The 18,800-nt window shown below is 38.9% G+C and overlaps 2 protein-coding genes across 8 annotated transcripts in view; both read left to right on the top strand.

Moving 5' to 3' along the window:
* Positions 1 to 37: 37 nt before the first annotated feature.
* Positions 38 to 11,395, top strand: LINS1 (lines homolog 1). Of its 7 annotated transcripts, none has more exons than XM_080626453.1 (8): positions 38 to 109; positions 2,528 to 2,667; positions 3,138 to 3,681; positions 3,775 to 3,864; positions 4,901 to 5,042; positions 5,306 to 5,893; positions 9,076 to 9,256; positions 10,143 to 11,395. In XM_080626453.1, exons 3-8 carry the CDS (start codon positions 3,274 to 3,276, stop codon positions 11,041 to 11,043), a joined length of 2,310 nt encoding a protein of 769 aa, XP_080482579.1. In that variant the 5' UTR covers positions 38 to 109; positions 2,528 to 2,667; positions 3,138 to 3,273; the 3' UTR covers positions 11,044 to 11,395. The 7 variants fall into 7 exon arrangements, with proteins under 7 accessions (XP_080482579.1, XP_080482585.1, XP_080482581.1 ...); XM_080626454.1 differs by lacking the exon at positions 38 to 109 and adding an exon at positions 117 to 190; XM_080626456.1 differs by lacking the exon at positions 38 to 109 and adding an exon at positions 319 to 426.
* CERS3 (ceramide synthase 3) overlaps positions 11,145 to 18,800 on the top strand; it is a 44,311-nt gene continuing 36,655 nt past the window's right edge. Inside the window, exon 1 of the mRNA XM_080626461.1 lies at positions 11,145 to 11,248. The gene's annotated coding sequence lies outside the window, so the exon portion shown is untranslated. The remainder of the gene's footprint in view (positions 11,249 to 18,800) is intronic.

Genomic DNA, 18,800 nt, shown 5'->3' with positions numbered 1-18,800 from the left:
CGGGGGAGGAGGGGGAAGGGTTTTGCGACAGGGGCGTGGAACTGGCTGCTGCGGCTCCGGCGTTTTGGCGGAGAGTTGAGCTTTACGGCTCCCGGTCTGCCGGGGGCGGGTGAGTCGCGGTGGTTGCCTAGCAGCGGTTGCCTAGCGACGGGACGGCGAGGGGAGGGGCCCGTCGGCGCGGCGGCTCGGGGTGGCTAAGCGGGGCCGCGGGCTTCCAGAGGAAGGGGGGGGAAAGGGGCGGAGTTTCTGCGGCGGGCGGGCTGAGGGGAAGCGGGGCTGAGGGGAGCCGGGCGGGTGGAAGGAGGTCGGGGCTGTGCTGCGTTGGTGAAGGAGCGCAGGAGGGGGCTGGAAGCTGTACAGGAGGGCCTCGGGTGGCCCTCAGGGCAGGGAGAGGGGTGTGGAGGCTGAGGGGCTTTCTGGAGGAAGGTAAGGGGGAGAGGGCCTGCAGGCCGCGGGGCGCTCTGCGCCGGTTTCGGGGCAGTGCTACACGCATCTCTTCCCTCAGTTCCTTGTCCGGCTGAAGTATCGCTTTTAGTGAGGTTTTCCCACCAGTAACCTGTTGCTGGGGGTTCTGAAGCGCCAGTGATAGGTGCAGCTCTCCGGTGTGGCCAGATTGGGTCCCTCTAGCCTCATCTCTAGTGGCTAACGATGCTCAACAGAAGAGCAGGTAAAGCACCTGGCATGCTTAGGTTATCAGTTAACAGGCAGTGGGCAGCTCGCAGCCTTTGGAAGGAAATGACACTATTTTAGAGGTGTTACAGTATTTCAGCACTGAGCAAAAGCATATTCTTTCTTGAAAGGTGAGCATACGAAGTCATTGCAGGTACGAGTAGCCCAAAGTATGTTTTATTTCTTAGATGTTCAACAATTCCACTATGAGGAGACCCAAAGCCTTCAGACTCCAACCCAAAAGTTGTGGGCTGTGGTTTCATTTTGCTTTATCTGATTTAATTTTTTAATGAGAATAGGGTGGGTTTTTTGGCTAGTTTGTTTTCTCCCAGTTGTTACTTATGCAATTAACATTTAATAGGATGTATAACAGGGAAAGAGTAATACAGGGACTTGACAATAGCTTTCTCAATCATGCCTCATTACTAATGTCTCTGAGTAATTATGTGTCACTATAAGCCACTTGTGTTAGTAAAATGTGGTATCAACAGTGTTAGTCCATTCAAATCAATGCTTTCTAGGACTTCGTGCTAAATTAAGTACCCCATACAATAGAAATATACATATTTTATAACTTTATAACTTTGATTTAGGATATTCTGGACGCATTTGCAACCACTTGAACTTTGCTTGGTTTATGATGGTCTTTAGAAACCTTAGAAGCTTTGGCTGCCATCTGAGTTTTCATCTCCAGTTCTTTGTTTCCTTTTCCATTAAGTTTCTTCTCTCATTCTGTTTGCAGCTCTGCAGGATTTTGGTTTTGATTTTAAAGCTTAATTGAAGTAGTCATGAAAATAATGTATTACAAAATATTTAGTTGGGGTTGTTTCTTATAGTTTTCCTTTCTGTCTTTTCCCTGATCAGTCTATTTGTAAGGGTTTTAGGACTGTTTCTTACTGTTCATGCAGGAGTCTGGCACTGTGAGGCGTTACCTTAATGGGTGTTTAGATGCTGTTGTGAATAACTCAAATAAATAATACAAATAAAGGTTGGAGTTTGACGTTTCTTGTGTATGAATGCCATTGCTTTTCTTTACTCTTCATCTTTGTGCTTTTCTCTGCTTTCTGACTATGTTTGAAACAAACTTAGTCATTGTCTGACATTTTCTCCCTCTGATGGAAATTGCTTCAAAATAAGCCCCCTCTCATTTCATTTCCTTTAATGACTTCTACTCATAAGCTGTTGTCATGTGTGACTGAGACATAGCTTATAAATGTTTTTGTAAGGTGTTCTGCAAATTAACAGCATCCTATCCATGTGTTATGGCAGGATAAGAGAAAGCATGACCAATATCATGTGGCCAAGGTAAAATCCCATAGTGGATGTGCTAGAGGAGTTCTAAATCTCTTCTGCCTTAGCAACCTTGCTGTGTCGTATGATATTTGTGCATGGTGGATTTTGTTCATTTACCACGTAGGGTAATAATTCAAGTTGATCTTGAACACGGAAGTAAATGTGTCAAGATAATTTTACTTTATTAGGTATTCATTTAGGAAGAAATAAAACTCAAAGATAGGAACAATAGCCATGTAAAATATTCAGTAGTTTCTGAAGAAATTTTACGGGGTTTCAGGTCATAAATTTCCACCTCATGTAGAATTCCAAATAGATTCTGCAAGCAAAGAAGGAATTTATTGTATGAAGTATCAGATTTATTTTTAACACCTAAAATGTGGATTGTCGGAAAGGATGGGGGAAGGGTTCTTATTTCTGCTGGGTGAGAAGCGTACTCTAACATTTTGGAGTTGTCAAGTCAATCACTGCTGAATGTGTCTTTAGAAGTACCACACCAGAGTGAATTGTAGATCACTCCCTGCAGGCAACTTCTTATTCTCTAATTTTAGATTCTCTTCTGCAGGAAATACTTCCCGGTGGTGGAAGAAGTGAGGAGTCTGTGTACCTTACCGTGGTCTACCCCTAGTTCGTTATACCTTTGGGAAGCCATTTTGTCAGTGCATGCTCCAGTTGCAGTTAAAAAATCCAGTTGTAAAAATAAAGGTGTAATTCTCAGTATTTGATAGTGCTTTAAAAACTTGTGAAGAGTATAAACTGAACTAAAAAAAGCCTCATATACTGAATTTAGAGTTTCATTGTTCACTAATGTTCTGCTAAACCCCAATAATAGTTTAAAATACTTGGTGTGATGATAGATGCGGGTGTAATTGATACATAGGTGGGAAGATCTTTAGAATTTCTTACCAGCTGGAAGAACTGGTTTCTTCCATTGAAAAGAAAGGGGAAATGTAACATTTAAATAAACCCCAACTACAGACAGACAGCATCAGGAGTCTACCTGGCTGATTATGCCAGATTGAAAGATGGGGATCCTAAAAGCATGTTGGTTTTAAACAGTGAATTCGTAGTTTCAAAATAAGTTTAATAATGGTACTGTGAACTCTAAAAATGTGTGGTGTTCTTTTGTATCTTTCTAGTTATCAGTTCAGTAATAGCAAAATATTTCTTTCTAGGTAACTTAAAAGAGAAATGCCTGTTAGTGCTTCTGTTTCTCATATTGGATAAAAATAACCTCGAAGCTGATTTGCAGTGATGATGAATAATCAGTGAAGACATACAGCATTTTCTGAAATATTGAATGTTCTCATCATGAAGATCTCTCTTCTGCAGCAGATGTATAAGGACGTGCTGGTCGGCATTCCACTGGCAAAGGAAAGCCACCATTATACCTCTCTGCTTAATCTGTGTGTTGAACAGTCAGCAGAAGGAGATGAATCATGTCATCGGATGCATCTGCCATCTACTAATGGTGGTATTGGGAGCCATCAGGACACTGAGATGCCAGGTGCGGTTGTCACTACAACAGATGACGTATCAAATAGCTTTGCAAACTTGAGCTCTTCATTTTGTCCACGAGAAGTGATGCTGCTTCAGTTAACTTTGATCAAGATGATGGTTGCTAAAGCAGCCTCCCAGGAAACAGAGTTCAGTATGAGACAGAAGTACTGTGAAATCTTTGTCCTTCTTCTGAAGGAGGCAAAAATTGGCTCAAAATTGGTAAGCTTTAATAAACTTCTGGAAGATTTCTGTGAAAGGAGGTAAAAATCAAAAAGGGACATGGCTTAGATACTTTCTTTTATGTGTTTGCAGGTTTGTCTGCTCAGTAGTTGTGATCAGCTGTTATCTCACATGTCTTCAAAAAGTTTAGCTTCTCTTGTGTATTTCCAGCTGAAGGAAGAGGTGAGTGTGGCATAACTTTTCACAGCTTAAACAATGACTTAGTGGATATGTGCCTTCAAGTTTCATTTGACTCTAGAGCCAAATTTGGCACAAAAGCAGTTGCTATGTGATTACTGTAAAATCTGAAAGTTATTCTAAAGAGGCTCCTTTTGTAAGCAGATCTGCAGAGCAACATCAGAACTGCTTCTTTCCTCCATTCATTGCCTGCATGTCTGCTCTAGCTTTGAGAGGCACACCTGCAGTCTGCTGGACTCTTTTAGTCCCTTAAAATGCCAGACAGTTTTGTTGAAGTGTGTTTCACTCCGCTATCAGGAACAATGTGAAGGTCATAGTTTGCCCACAAAGTGCATCTCGAGATACTTTGGGCTTTGGATTGTAAGTGATGAATAGGAAAGAGATGTAATAAATATTCCAAGAGAATATTTCTCTCTTGGAATAGTCTCTTTAAAGTTGCAATACAGGTATTTAAAAAAAACCCCAGTAATCTAGACTATCAATGTATTTTACAGTTACTTGATACCTGTTTGGTGATACAGTAGATAAAAATAGGTAATAATCTATTGAACATTAATCAGAAGTTTTCCTGTATTTTCATGTTTGACTATTCCAGTTACTTTAGGGTTTTTTTTCACTTGCTGTGTATTTGTTGAATATATATTGTCGCTTTTGTAGTAGCGTCTCTGAACGTATTTCTCTCAGAAATATGTGATATTTCTTGCAAAGTTATCTGGGAATTGTGAATTCAGATATGGTCTGTCTACAGGATTACGTAATTTTGGGTAGGTCACATGACATTAGGAGGTTTGGTTTTCCCCTTTTGGAAAATACAGATTTTTCTATTGCACATGTGACTTCCTGCTGGTAAATAGAGGCCTTAAAGTGCACTGGACAGGCATATTGCATCTAGCTCTGTTTCGCTTATGCCTACATTTGAAACTTTTTAATGTACAACTTTAAATCATTGTGTTATGAGTTAATTTACTTTGCATAGCAACTGTAAAGCATGTGTGATTGGTTTTTGACTGGATTTTCACAGAACACATTGAATGGCACCTGGCTCACCTTCAGTTTGAAGACTCTTTCAGAATTCCCTGTGAACACTCTGGTAGCACAATGTCTGTGGACTCTTACAACTATTATCAAGGACATACTGAAAGATAAAGCTTTACCTAAAGCAGGTACTGTCGCGATTTGTGATGTTATCCCTGCACGAGTGCCCACTAGGGGGAGGAATGTTACTTGTAATCTCGTCTACAGCAGCTTGTCTGAAGAACACCTACGTTCTTCATTGCGAAGAGGGTGACAAAGTACTGTTAAAATGCAGTGGTTTAAACATGATGAAAACCTAAGACTGGTCACAGTCGCTTGTTTTCTGCTAATCTGCTGATTTAGCTGACTCTGTTTTCACTCCAACTCCACAATGTTGTTCTCATTGCTGTAGGTATTTTGGAGAAGTTGTTGGCTCCCCTTGATGCTGTGCTGGAAGGATTTTATAATTCCATTCTGTTCCATCGCTTTGACAGTCACCACTATGCTTCACCTTATTCTGAAGCTACAAACACTTTGGTTAGTTTTATAGATCTACTTGAAGCACTTTTGGCTTCCAGAACTGAATTAGAACCACTCAGATGCCAGAGAATATTGTTCTTGAAAGTTTCTTATGTCCTGGATGTCGTTAGCTCATCAGTTCACTATTTAATCAAGAAGAAGTTAATTTTGCTCCTTAAAAAATGTGTCCTTTACAAGCCTAGAGAAGATGCTAAGGGTGGATCTCTCTTCTTCCAAACCCCATCTTTACACGAGGATATGCTTGCACTGAGTAGTGCTGTCCTGCAGGTTGTGGATTTGACTTGGCTTAATCAGATCCCACTCAGTGAAAAGGCCAGCTACTTTGGAGGCAGTGAAGCTGCTCCTGGAGATGACACTGCAGGTGGTCCTGACCAAACTGTTCTCAGAGCCTTAAGTCTGGTTGTGCTTAAAGCATTGGAATTCAAGTTTCAGAACTCTGCTACAGAAGCTGAAATCAAAGGTAATAGCCTCTTAGCTTTGTTTATTAAGCAGCAGGAGTTTTAAAGGTTTCAGGTTTTATAGTCACAACTCATTAAGACTGTAAATAGAATTCAGCTGAATTAGTGGTGGTGGGAGGGAGGAAAGGGAAGACCCACCCAGGAAACATCAGTGTGTCCCGCCTAGTTAGTTCTCTCCTTGCATTTTATCCTATCCTTATCCCTGCAGTATGGTGAGCTTGAAAAAGCTGTATTTGGGGTTGAAAGCTTTTCCTGTTAAGAGCATGTGTTAATATTTGAAGTAGTTCAGCCAGCCTGGGAACACCAGGCTTTTCTCCAGTTGGAAGAGAGCCCATAGCACAAGCTTCTACTCTGTTTGGGGTGGGGAACTAAAAGGAACTGCAGGTAGGACTCTCCATTTTCAAATGTGGAGGTAGAACTTTTGAGTACTATTATGTACTGCTCTTGGTTGAAAGCATTAGGCATTAGAGACATACAATATAATTGTCAAAACCAGCAGAAGCAGGAAAAGTCAAAATAATGAAGCTATAAAGTAAGAGATGGGAAAACTATGAGACTTAGTAGAATATAGTGGTTGTGTTCTTCACCCTGACTGATAGGTCTAGTCCTTTGAATTAGTAGGTGTGAGGCATATTTCTCATACCTGCTTACTTGTGTATGTTTGTTCTACTGAATGGATGAATTAGATTAGTAGAAGAGCAGCTGTGGTGATGGGGCTATGCCAGGAGGCAGGCAGTGGGATGGTGGGGGAATGCCATGTAACTTGCCTTCCTGACGGGAGAGGATGCATTGCTACGTCACGCTGGTAGCTAGTTAGTATTCTTTTCCTGTGCTGTAAAGTGGTGAGGTGAGGCTTTTTTGTCTGAGAGACAAATCAGGAATCCCAAATCAGGATTGCTTAGAATCCCATCTTTCCACTTGCCTTTTTACCCCTGAGAGGCAAGCAATGCACATCATCTGCTGCTAAGCCATGTGGATGTGCAAATTCTGAGATCAAAGCAGCTTGCTGTCCCAGGATTACAGGCTTTGTGGCAAAAATGGAAAGGCAGTTCTGAAGCAGTGTTTCTAGTCAAATATATGCGAGAATGGGTCTTCCTTATTTTGTCAGCCAGTTGATGATGTGGCAAGAAGTAGAAAATAATTTATATTTCTTCTTAAACAAGAATGAAATTTCACAGCAGTTTAAATATATTGAGGCATTTTAATACAAGTTCTGGATGTAAATGTTACTTTTTATATTTCTACATTCTGTAGCAAGCATAAAATCCATTTTAATTTATTTGACTGTGCAAAAGAGCTATGGGCTTCTGTAAAACAGTTCCTGGCACTTTTCTGGGATTTTGGAAGATGATGTATTTGTGATGCCAGTTGCATTCTTAGAGTTTAAATATTTGTGGAGAATATTTTACTTATGATCCACCTTCTCAAAAATGTATAGAAACTGAGATTGTCTAAGAAAGAGTGAATAGAAGAATGTAGGTTAAATCTATTTTAGATGTCTGTGACAATTCTTTCTCAAAGAAAATATTGCCCTTTCTTTTCCAGATTCATGACACAGAAGTGGGTTCTTTAATTAGATTCAAATACCCCAACTGTCAAGAGGAATTTCAAGTTGAAAGAAATGGTGCTTCTATTTTAGTGACATTAAATTAAGTGGTTAAAACAAGCACCAAAATGCTTAATACGGTAACTTCCCTTCTGGGAAGCTGCTTGATCTTATCTTTTTTTTTATTAACATGAATTAAAGTGGCTTAACTTGAATTTATTTCAATTTTGAGGATAATTTCCAGATAGCTTTGATTTATAGGGAAGAATTCAGTCTGAATAGTAACTATTTGTAACAATGATAATTTGCTGTTCTTCTATTTTCTAAGAAGAAAAGCAAATCTTAGTCACATATGAAGGAAAACCACATAATGATGTGGTAAGGAAAATTGGTTGCCACGATGCAGGAAATTTCTCTCTTTTCTAAACATTGAATTTATGTTGTGTTACATGAAAAACTGGTACCTGGTACCATGCTACCTAGTACATCATTAGTATTGAAGAGGGAAATTTCTTGACTTAAGAGGAATAGCCTGTTGTATGAATACAAAGTTATTTTTATGAGTAGCTACTGCATTAAGTGGCATAAATTTTGAAGTGCTTTTCTCACCCAGGAGTGAAATGTTTAGAGTGAGGGGGAAATGAAGATTTGCAGGGAAAATACTCTTATGTTAATCATTCCAGCAAGGACTTTAGACCATCTCAGGAAGGTACCTTTATCTTAAGCCTGTATGTACTTGGAAGCATGCATCATCCATGAGGAATGCATTTTATAAAGAATATGACTATATTGCAGGCTTCATACTTTGTCTTACTGTAGAAATGACAATTTATTCCCATCAACTATAGATGACTGCAGTTAATTTCTACAGTGAATCATACTGTGGGGGTTTGCTCCAGTCCTTACAAAACATGCCAGTTGTGTTATTATTTCATATGGGAAGAACTACCCGAGATAACATCTCAGCAAAGTGTTCATATTGAATTATTACATCTGTGGCATTGACCTTGATTTCAGGTCAAGTTTACTTTGTGATGTACCAATGAAGCTACTGGGGAGTTAAAGGAAAGTATAAGTCCCTGTGGTATGGGCACAGTCACATTTTTGTGGGTTCCTGATACATGCAGATTTTTGGAGGTGTAATGTTCTTTATTCTGCAAGTTTAAGTGTGGAAGGTTTCACTCTGTTGGGCCCAAAACTTTCTAGGTCACCTCTGATTATTCTTCCTTGAATTTCAAGGAAGTGAAGAATGCTGTTAGATGAATAAATTGTGGTGTTAAGTTTTACCTGTCTGGGGTGCGAGGATGGTACCTAATAAGTAAATTAATTTTAGGCATGCTACTTACAATTGTTAACATTGGCATCTAAACTTTGGCATGTCTAGAGTTTAATAGAGTAGCCATTCACCTTGAATTTAAGGTTGGATAACTGCTTATGGCTTTCTGCAAAATATTTCTCAATTTCTTTGGCACCAAGAACTAACCTATGCAATTTGATGCTGTGTTGAATCAGTTGAGCAAAGCATTGATAAAAGCATTCATGAGCTGTTATGCACTGTTAACTTAAAAAATAAAAGATGTATGTTGTCTGGTAACAAAAAAAGTACAGCAAAATTCATGGTTACTTCTCTTTTTTCAGGAGACTTCCAGAATTCCATGTCTCAGCTGTTGATGTTCTGGATGAATTATCTGAAGTCTTCCCCACAGTCTCGCCCAGTTGTACATCACTGTGAATGGCTGTCCTTGGTTTTCATAGAGCAAGATGATGATATGTGGGAAGCTGCTAAAGCTTTATTACTCATTTATTTAAAATTTGATAGGTTAGTCTACATTTTTCTTTGACAGAACTACAAAGATTTGTAATTTAGTGAGGTTATTGTAATACACATAACATTTCCATTGATTACTTTTGTATAAAGAAAACTTACTAAAGGCCAACCAAGGCCAGGTTGGACCAGGCTTGGAGCAACCTGGTCCAGTGGAAGGTGTCCCTGCCCATGGCAGGGGATTGGAAGTGGATGAGCTTTAAGGTCCCTTCCAACCCAGATAATTCTGGGATTCTGTGATAACTTAAAAACTCCCAAACCTCAGGACACTGTCATGATGTGTGGTGTAAGACAGTTAACTTTGCTGATAATTTGAGTAAGTGTTTTGGATTAAAATGAGGGAGTTGTGCAACAGTTTCCTATTAAATACTTTATCACATCCTGTAATTCAGAATAATTGACTTCACAATCTAAAGCAGTGGTTAAACAGAGATAAAAAGCAAGACTCTTCTTTCAACACCAGGAGTTTGACAATAATGGGATATTATAATTAAGGAGAACTCAGGAACTTCTGGCAAAGTAGCCCTCTAAGGACTGGACCCATGTTAATTCCAGCTAGTTGATAAAAACTGTTACTACTAACCACTAAGACATGTTCTTCATGAATTCATCCCTGCTTCACTGTAGTTTAGATTACCATGCAAGATACTAGCCTAATTTATAAAAGCTCCCTTAAGCTTCAGATAGAAGATACTGCAAGTAGTAGGAGGAGTGCTGCTTAAGAAAGTCTGTGCCAAAAGCACTGATGCTTTGCCTTCCTAAACTGGCTGATCTCCCACCACACCCGCCTTCATTCTTTCTTTCTAATATAAAGACTTCTGTTTTGGTTTGTACTTTTTGACAGAACTGAATTTAATCCGTTTCATGACTTCCTTTTCAGGTTGCACCATGATGCTGCTCATAACTTAAGCCAAAAAGAGGAGGAAACCTGGAACTTCCTTACACATGCAAGTGGATACAATCCTCACTGTATCTTTCTATTTTTTCTTGAAAAAATTGCATTTGATTCCACAGTACTTCTAGATTTTTTGATTTCATCAGAAACTTGCTTTCTGGAGTACTTAGTAAGGTACTTGAAGCTTCTTAGGAAAGACTGGCATCAGCTTGTAGATGTCTGTAACCATTTTGATACCAACCATGGCGCTTTTCAATCAGTTTCTTCTGTCAAGCCACCCCATCAAGAAAAACAAAGCTGTAAGACTGATGAGAGTTTGCAAAATGCTTGTTGTGAACCAGAACCACAGACTCTGGTATCTTTGGCTGCTTCTCACAATTACCTTGCACTTACAACAGAGCAAGGTGATAATGAAGTTGTGAAGTCTAACCAGTCTAACTTCTTGATAGGCACTGACAGCACATCTCTGCTGGGTTCTCTTCAAAGCCTTGTTAATTATGACAGCTCAGAAGACTCTGAATTAGAATCAGATGGAAAAGACTGCTTGCTAAACACAAAGCAGGTGCCTTTAAATAATGAGGGTGAAATAGGGATAAGGGGAGCTGGTTGCAGCTACATGGATGGTGAACGGAATACATTCAAGGCTGAAGTGTTGCCTGTGAAACAAAAGGGATCTAATGCCTCATTCAGTTTGACTTGTATGGCATCTTTGGATAATGTCATTCCCCAAAGGATAATGCTTTACAAATCAACAAAATGTTTGGAAGAACTGCAGGAAGCTATTTCTAGGTTGCAGAGACGGGATCTTTTCCCATATAATCCATCTGCGTTGTTGAAACTACTGAGCCACATTGAGCATATCAATAAGAACATGAATCCACAGTAATCCAAAGACGTTTTCTAGTGGCTTTTTTACCTGGTACACATGGAAATGTTTCCATGAGATGAATGACTTCTGAAGCTCATGCCTCTTGCACCTGGGAGTATATTACCCTGAAACAGGATAAACATGTTATTGGTTGACACCTTAAAAATCTGCTGTTGCATTCAGTGCTATGATCCCTTATCTTAGGGTCCCAGGCTTATTCATGGTATGTATGTCAGTGTATGGTATACAAAGACTAATTGTTAGGTATTCAAGCTTTCACATAGTCATTTATTATCAAGTTTTATCAACAATAGATGATACTTAAAGTATTGTCAATTGTACTTAATGTCATTCTATATGAAGTCATCACCAGATTGGCGGTGATTCATGGACTACAATGAAATGTTAATGGGACACCTGACTGCTTAAAGGTTGAGCTAAATAAAATATTTCAGCTGGAGACAGTTTTGGTGTTTATACTGTGTGTTCTGCATTGCTGCTTTGCTCTGAATTGAGCATCTCAGTTCAGATGTGCTATTGCAGTCATAATAATCCATGCCACGCTTACTGGCTGAAGTGCTTAACTGATGTCTAGGATGTACTTTTTTTAGCTTTTAGTGTTTGGCTAATTCAATGAGCAGTGTTATCACTTCACTGATATATGAATTTAGTTTTTCTTAATATTTTATGATATATTCCTTTAACTGAAAGGTAGATGTAAGACTGTATTGGAGCATGTGTTGCCTGTTTATAGTACACTTTAATGGAATTTTATAGCTAAAATCAAGCTCAGGTAACGCAGAAGTGAAATTGCAACAGAATTCCTCCCTTCCATTATGTATTTTATGTAAGTGTAGATTATATATACTTAAATTTTTTAAATCAAAAACAGGTAATCAGAAATTGAGTGTCTGCAGTGCAGTGATGTTGAATTCTTACACTTACATGTTTTATTAGATTTAATTTGAATAACCTGAAGAGTGTCCAAGAATTTGCTTGAGGAGAGTTAGTTTGGAGCAGGATCCAAACCAGTGAGCACGCTTAGCAGGAAGCCACCTAATGGTACAGTTAATGTGCAGCTTGTGGTGGTCTTGCAAGGGTTAGGCAACAAGGGTTAGTCCCTGACAACAGGGACTACTGTAAAAATCTCAGACCTCATCAAAACTGTAAGAAGCAGTTTTCCCTTTAGGATCATCTCTTGAAGGTAAGTGCTCTTATTCTGATTGAGAGCCAAGTAAGTTCTGTCTTCCTTTTAGAAGCTATTCAGTGTTAAAGTAGATAGTTATGAACAGTCTCTGGAGCAGGTGACTAACTCCCAATTCTCAGTGGCCATCTTCTAGATTAGTTTTGAGCTCTGAGCTAGTGAATCTATTGGGAAGGCAAGAAAAGGAGGTGAAGCTTGTGGGATACTTTAGCTGGAAATTACAGTGCTTTCCAGAGGCACTCAAATGGTATGACTTCTCAGATGGGAAGGTTTGAACCTTAGGCTTGCTCTTTCAGGATGATAGCTGTAGTCACTTGGCAGTTATATAGGAAAGAGTGATCCTCCTGACTGACATGTAGATGTGAGTATTCTGTGTGTGTTGTGCTTTGGCTTCCTGAGAGAACTTTTGTGCATAGGAGTGGGTGAGAATATCAATGACTATAAACTTTTCCATTCATGCTTATAGTTGCTGTAGTTAAAAACTAAACTCTGAGTAGGCCAGGGAAGAAGAATGCCTGTTTTCTCTTTACTGTTTGAACTTGGTTATGCTCTGCATACCAAGTTGCTCGTTTCTGTCACTAAATGCCTCTGGGTGTGTTCAAAGATGCAACTCTGGACTACTTGGGAACTTTTCAGTTCAAACATGGGAAGTGCCTTTGGCAAGGCAGTTGAGCAAGAGTTTCTCAAGATAACAATTTTAAACACAGGTAGGATTTCAGTGAAATCCTTTCCCACTATCCTCACTTCTTTTCTAATCTAGGCTGTGCTGAGAAGTTTATTTTAACTGAGTAACTTCATTGTTTTCACTGAACATAATCATGTTCAACATTTCTTGGTCTATACTTTGCCAGCTGGAAGTATCTAAATTGCAAGAGTATTTCTGAGACACTAAGATAAGCAGGGTGGGAAAGGTAGGATGGGGAAGTAATTTCCGTTTGTTAAGTGCTGGTCTTGTTTGCCAGTGATTATTGCAACTATAAAACCTTTCTTGAAGTGAAAGTTTAGACATCTCAGAACAGTGTGTAGAATTTAGCAAGAAGTGTAGGAGCCATAACTTGATCTCTGAGCACAGCAAATCCAAAGGCAGCCCAACTGTATTTAATTCTTACAGGCATGAAGTTGATTGTGTGCCCAGTTGGTTATTAGAAATGATCATTCCCACATGTTTTGCTTCTCAGAAAGCCATTGTTTTAATTCTCAGAAAGTTTTAGTGGTAAAAATGGGTAAATGTGGTTTGTACCTGGCAACTGGATACGTTAATGTGTTGATATTTTACCATTTATGAACTGTAGGACCTGAGATGGACTAAAACTAATGTGAGTCAACTTTATTACACTTGAGTGTGAGCAGTGAAGGTAGCTAATAGGTCTATGGCTATATTCAAAAAGTCTAGCACAAAAAAAACCACTTTGCAAAAGAATTTGTGTTTTAAACCATTGGTGAGTCCATAGGATGGGTTTGTTTGGTTGGTTTTTGTTGGTTTTTTTTGATTTGTTTTTACTATCTAAAAGTACAGGCAGAGCTGTAACTTCAGTTGCTAGAGCAGTTTAACACAGCTGTAGAACCTATTACCAATGTTAAATTAGAGCTTAAGAAGTAGGTCAGTTATTACTAGGAGTTTGATGTGCCTTACCTTTTATTATTGGTATCTAACTTTTCTTGTGTTGTTTCAAAGCAAGACACAGAACAAAGCAGGTGACCTATCTGGAGACAGTTTTATATCTGAGGACTTATCCTGAAACATGCACAGTCTCCCTTTATGTCTGTGCAGTTGTTTTGAGGAGTTTACCTTCAACATCAATAGAATAAGTGGTTTTAAGGAGGTAAGCAGTTAGCACTAGAAGTTCCATACAGGATACGCTTTTTAAAAAGGTATTTTTGAACTTAAATATTTGTAGAGCTTGATTGCAATTACAGCTGAATCCAGGTGCTTTCATGTGTGTGGTTTTTCAGACTGGGTTTCCTTTAATATTTTTGATTGCTTTCCATTTTAGTTTTAAGACTTGTAATACGTGTTTTAATCCTGTAATACAAGAATAAAAGCCAACATTGAGAATTTCTATACTTATGATACTCTTGTGAAGCTAATGCTCCTATCTTGCACTTGTGTTCTCTGTGGATGGGTAAAGACTGATGCTTTTCAGAGTCTTCTGGTGATGTAATCAAGCAACATTTGCATTTGTCTTATGTGCAAGTTTTCGCAAATTGTTGAGGTTTATTTTCATGCAGTTGTTAAACCAGTGCTTCCAGCCTCAAGGATCAACAAAGCATCTCTTTTTTTTTCATCCTGTATTATTTGGACTGTTGGAAAGGAATTAAAAAACTTTGAATGAATTGGTTGAACTAATTGTTAAATCTCTAGTGTTGCTGCCAGAAGAGTTTGTGTATCAGTCTTATGACTATCTGAAGATACTCATAGCACGCAGGAGTGTTATTTGAGTGAATTAGCAGTGCTCTATTTGGAGTGGAAAGGGTGAATTATGCAAGTCAATCCTTAGATACAGTTGTTCTTGCTAAGATTTTGAGTAGCATGCTAGTTTTAACACGTTGCTTGCTATAAATGGGAGCAACCCAAGTTGGTCTTGATAAATTTGCCTTTTTGAATGTATTAGAACATACTTAGTGAAAGTACCTTGTATAGATATGCAGTTCTATGTTAATTGCTCTAGTGTTTCTGCTTACTGTAAAGGTGAGTTTGACAAATATATGCAAGTTGATGCTAAGTCAAGAGCAAAGAAAAGCATTTTCTCACCTAGGATAATTTAAAAACAAATCAAACTGGGATTTTTGCATAAAGAATGCTGACCAAACTATGAATAGATGAGTTCTTCACTACATCACATACATCTCTGTGCCTCTGGATATGTAAGCATTCTTAATTGCTGCCCTGGAGGCTTATTGATATATTGGATGTTCAGTGTTTAAATAGAATGCACCTAGGAGTTTGTAACTACTTGAAAGAGAGCATGATTGTGATGTTTATATCCCTCAGTAGTTACTTGTGTGAGACAAATTGGTTAGAAGGCAGTCCCCAGGTAATGAAAATGCCTTTTCCTGGAGCCTTTTTCCTAAGGCATATTTGAAGCCTGTTCTCTGCATTTTAGCGAAGTGATGGCAGCTTGGGTCAGCAGTGGCGTGTGTTCCTTCACTTCTCTCCACTGCCTTTATCCTTCCAGTATTACTACTAACATCCCCTTTTTATGCCGTTGTCATCTGCCATCTTGTTATTAAGGCCCAGATTCTCAAAGAACTGAGTTTTCTACTTCTTATTAAAATCATGAGAACCAAGTTCTGAAACAATAACTGAAAAAGACTTAAGCATTTTGAAGATTTCAGCCCATGTGTTCACATTGTGTGTTCCCAATTTAGCCCTGTGATGGCATTCATGTACGGTAAGTATTTGTTACCTTAATGCTCTGTTCAAACTCAGGTGTTTAGTCTTCAATTATGACAGATGGCATTATTAATTAGAATGAACCTCTCCCATACAGGGGGAGATTAAGTAGGATTATGAATCAGGTCATACTTCCTAGTTAGAAAGGTATTGAGAAGAAAGCTTTTTGAGAGATTATAAATGGACTTCTTCATCCCTTTTATGTAGGGGAAAGTTGCTGCATTAAGAGAAGACAGAAAATCATGTGAAGAAGGGGACCTTAGCCCTGCAGATTGCAAGATTGAGTTATATATTGATGTCCTTGAACGTATGACTTGGAATGATTAGTTTTCAGTTATTTTTTGATTCTTGAGGAGCAGGAAATATAGGAATATCAAGCTTTTTTACCTGAATCTTGAAGGAATGCCAGGTGGCAAGGAAATGGTTTTCGCTGGTGATGAAAAGAGAATTCAGAGTCCAAATTATATGATTATTATTAAGTCCAAATTATTACTATTGTTATTATATCAAATAGAGCAAATTCCTATTTTGTATATACATATGGCTGAGATTTGATTGTCTGCCATTGAGATGGAACCATTTAGCAAAACTGACCAGATACTTATAGACAATATTCAGAACATTTATCTGCCAGCTCTCTAGATGAATTTAATTTCATTTTATTTCACAGCAGAAAACAAACCAAACCCTCAGGTTTTGGAGGTTTCTGTTTTGTTTGGGAGGAGGAATATGAGTGGGGTTCTGTTTGTTTCTTTTCCCCTGCAAGTGCCATCCTACGCAGCAGCTCTGATTCTGGAAGTGTTAAGGTTTAATACAGTCTTGAAGATTTGCCAAGAGGGTTTTCTGTACTGAGAAAGTTAACTAATACTATAATCTTTCTTATGTAACTGCTTAAAACTCAGGTGAAAGCTCTTGTCCAGTGTGTAGATTCACTGTCATTTAATGTATGTGTCTGGAAAATGGAAGGAAGTAAATTTTATGAAGTTTTCTTGGTTTGTTCTAATAGTTTTTTCCCCACTGAAAACTTGTATGTAATTTCCAGTGACATGTGAAATAATTCTTTGGGTCAAATACATTATCTAGTTATATTTAGCTGCTGATTGAGTAGGTGGTATGCTGTGTGCAAGGAGCAGTAACACTTAGATTTTTATTTCATTTTGTTTCGTAGTGAGATGTACAGACTGAGGTGCTTCTGGTTTTCTTTTTTGCAGCATTCAAATTTAAGTTCCCTGAAGGATAAAGTCCTATGAAATTGCAGCAATAATTGAAAGGTCAGTGGGCAGCTTTGATCAAGAGAGTATGGTCAGCTTAGTATTTACTATGCAATATCTTTAATCTTGTAATAGGTTTCTACGTAGATGGTGAGGATACCTAATGAATGCTCCTCAAAAAGTATGTAAAAACATTTTTTCCCATCTTTTCTGTAGCAGCCCCACATTTGGGCCAGTTAAATAAATGTGCTTTTTGTAATTTAGTGTGGCAGTGAAGAAACCGTGGATTGAGGCATAAGAAAGGTGTTTCTGCCAATTGCCTACTACATTACTGGCACTATTAGCCAAGTGATATATGAATCAGCTTGCTCTAGGCTTTCCTAATTGGCAAAGTGTTCCTAAATGTTCTGCTGAGTTTGTACTGGTGGTTCAGATGTGGGAAAGCATGGAGATAATTTAAAGCAACAGCAAAGCCATAATACTACCTTTCTGAAATAATCCTTCATGTTTAATATTGCTTTGGTGCATCAGTTTATTGAGTACCGCTCCCAGTTTTATGGAAAGACTGAAGATTTGTCATAGCTCCAAAATAGAATGCCTCAAAAAGAAAAAAAAAGAGAAAAAATTGGTATATGAACAAAACCAAACCTTTCTCTGAAGGGAGGTAAACAGGATCCAAATATTGCCTGGGCCACTTCTTTTATTGCAGTCTTTCGGGTTGTGAAGAGAGGTTCAGCATACTCAAAAAGAGGTCTGCCCTGGCCTTATTTTGCAGCCCTCTCCACTGTTACTTATAGAGATACCATCTATGGTTTGGGAAGTCTGTGAGCCACAAACTACTGAAGGTTGGGGGTATCATCAGTTGCTATTTTGTCTGTGTTACGTTCTTGCACTCTTCCGTAGCCAACTACTATGAGCTTCCTTCAGAGACAGTATGCTGGGTGAGGTGAGCCTTTAGTTCAATTTTGACATGTCTGTTCCTATTTCTTGGTTTGCTGTTTGCTGACTGTAAGCAGGAAGAATGGGCTAATAAGAGGCTCTCTGCTCTTGGCTTGTCAGTGAGGTTCTCTCCTTTCTTTTGAACAACATCAAGGTGTGCTACCCACCAGAATACTAGGTAATGCCCACACTTCTGAAAGCTGTTACTATTTGAAACTGGGAAGAGCTGCTGAGGAATGACTTACAGCATTACTCCTAACTAAAAAAGCACATAGGGTTAAGGAAAATAGACATGTTTGTGTGGTATTTCTTACCAAACATGCACTTAGTGTATGTTTCCTTCTGCTTTAGGACTTTTTTTGAAATTCCACTTTCTATCTTCTGAGGAACTGAAACACTTTCTGTAAAACATTTTAGATGATTGAGGCTGGAAGTGTTCCTGAGGCTGGCCGATAGAAGCAGAAACCTTTCTCTACCTGTATTTGAAAACCCATACTTCAATTAATAATGCATCTCAAAATGTCAGTGTCAGGTGATGCATTTGGCCTTTCTTGTTGTGCACCATCAGCAGGCACAGCATCCTCCTGTGTGTGGAGAGCAATAGGAGTTGAGATGAATTCTCATCATACAGCCAAGTACCATGTGACCTCCAACATTTCTTCATCTGCTGTGTTGAAACAAGCAGAGGGAAGGCGCTTGGCGTTGCTACTCCTGAGTTTCACCAGGTACAGCCGTATGACATCAGGATTGCCTTCAGTCAGAAATCTTGAAGTGCAGCTTTGCTGGGTGGGTCTCTGAAGAATTTGAAAGAGTTTTGTAGATAGGGCGTGTTTACCTGTGTCAAAGTAGTGAGTGTAATGCCTCTTCCCTGCTAATGTGCTTATGTTCTCTTGGACTGCAACATCATAAAGGTAAGAATGCCTTTTTCTTTCCTTTCTGTTCTGGGGTGTTCCCCCCCCCCCCTTATGTTTGGCATCGTTAGCATGTGCTGGTCTAATGCTGCCTGTTCTGTAAGGGAAGTTTAGAA

This window comes from Psittacula echo (assembly GCF_963264785.1).
Source record: "Psittacula echo genome assembly, chromosome: 10".
Lineage (NCBI taxonomy): Eukaryota > Metazoa > Chordata > Aves > Psittaciformes > Psittacidae > Psittacula > Psittacula echo.
The sequence above is the reverse complement of the archived record's forward strand: the minus strand, read 5'-3'. Positions and strand labels throughout refer to the sequence as shown.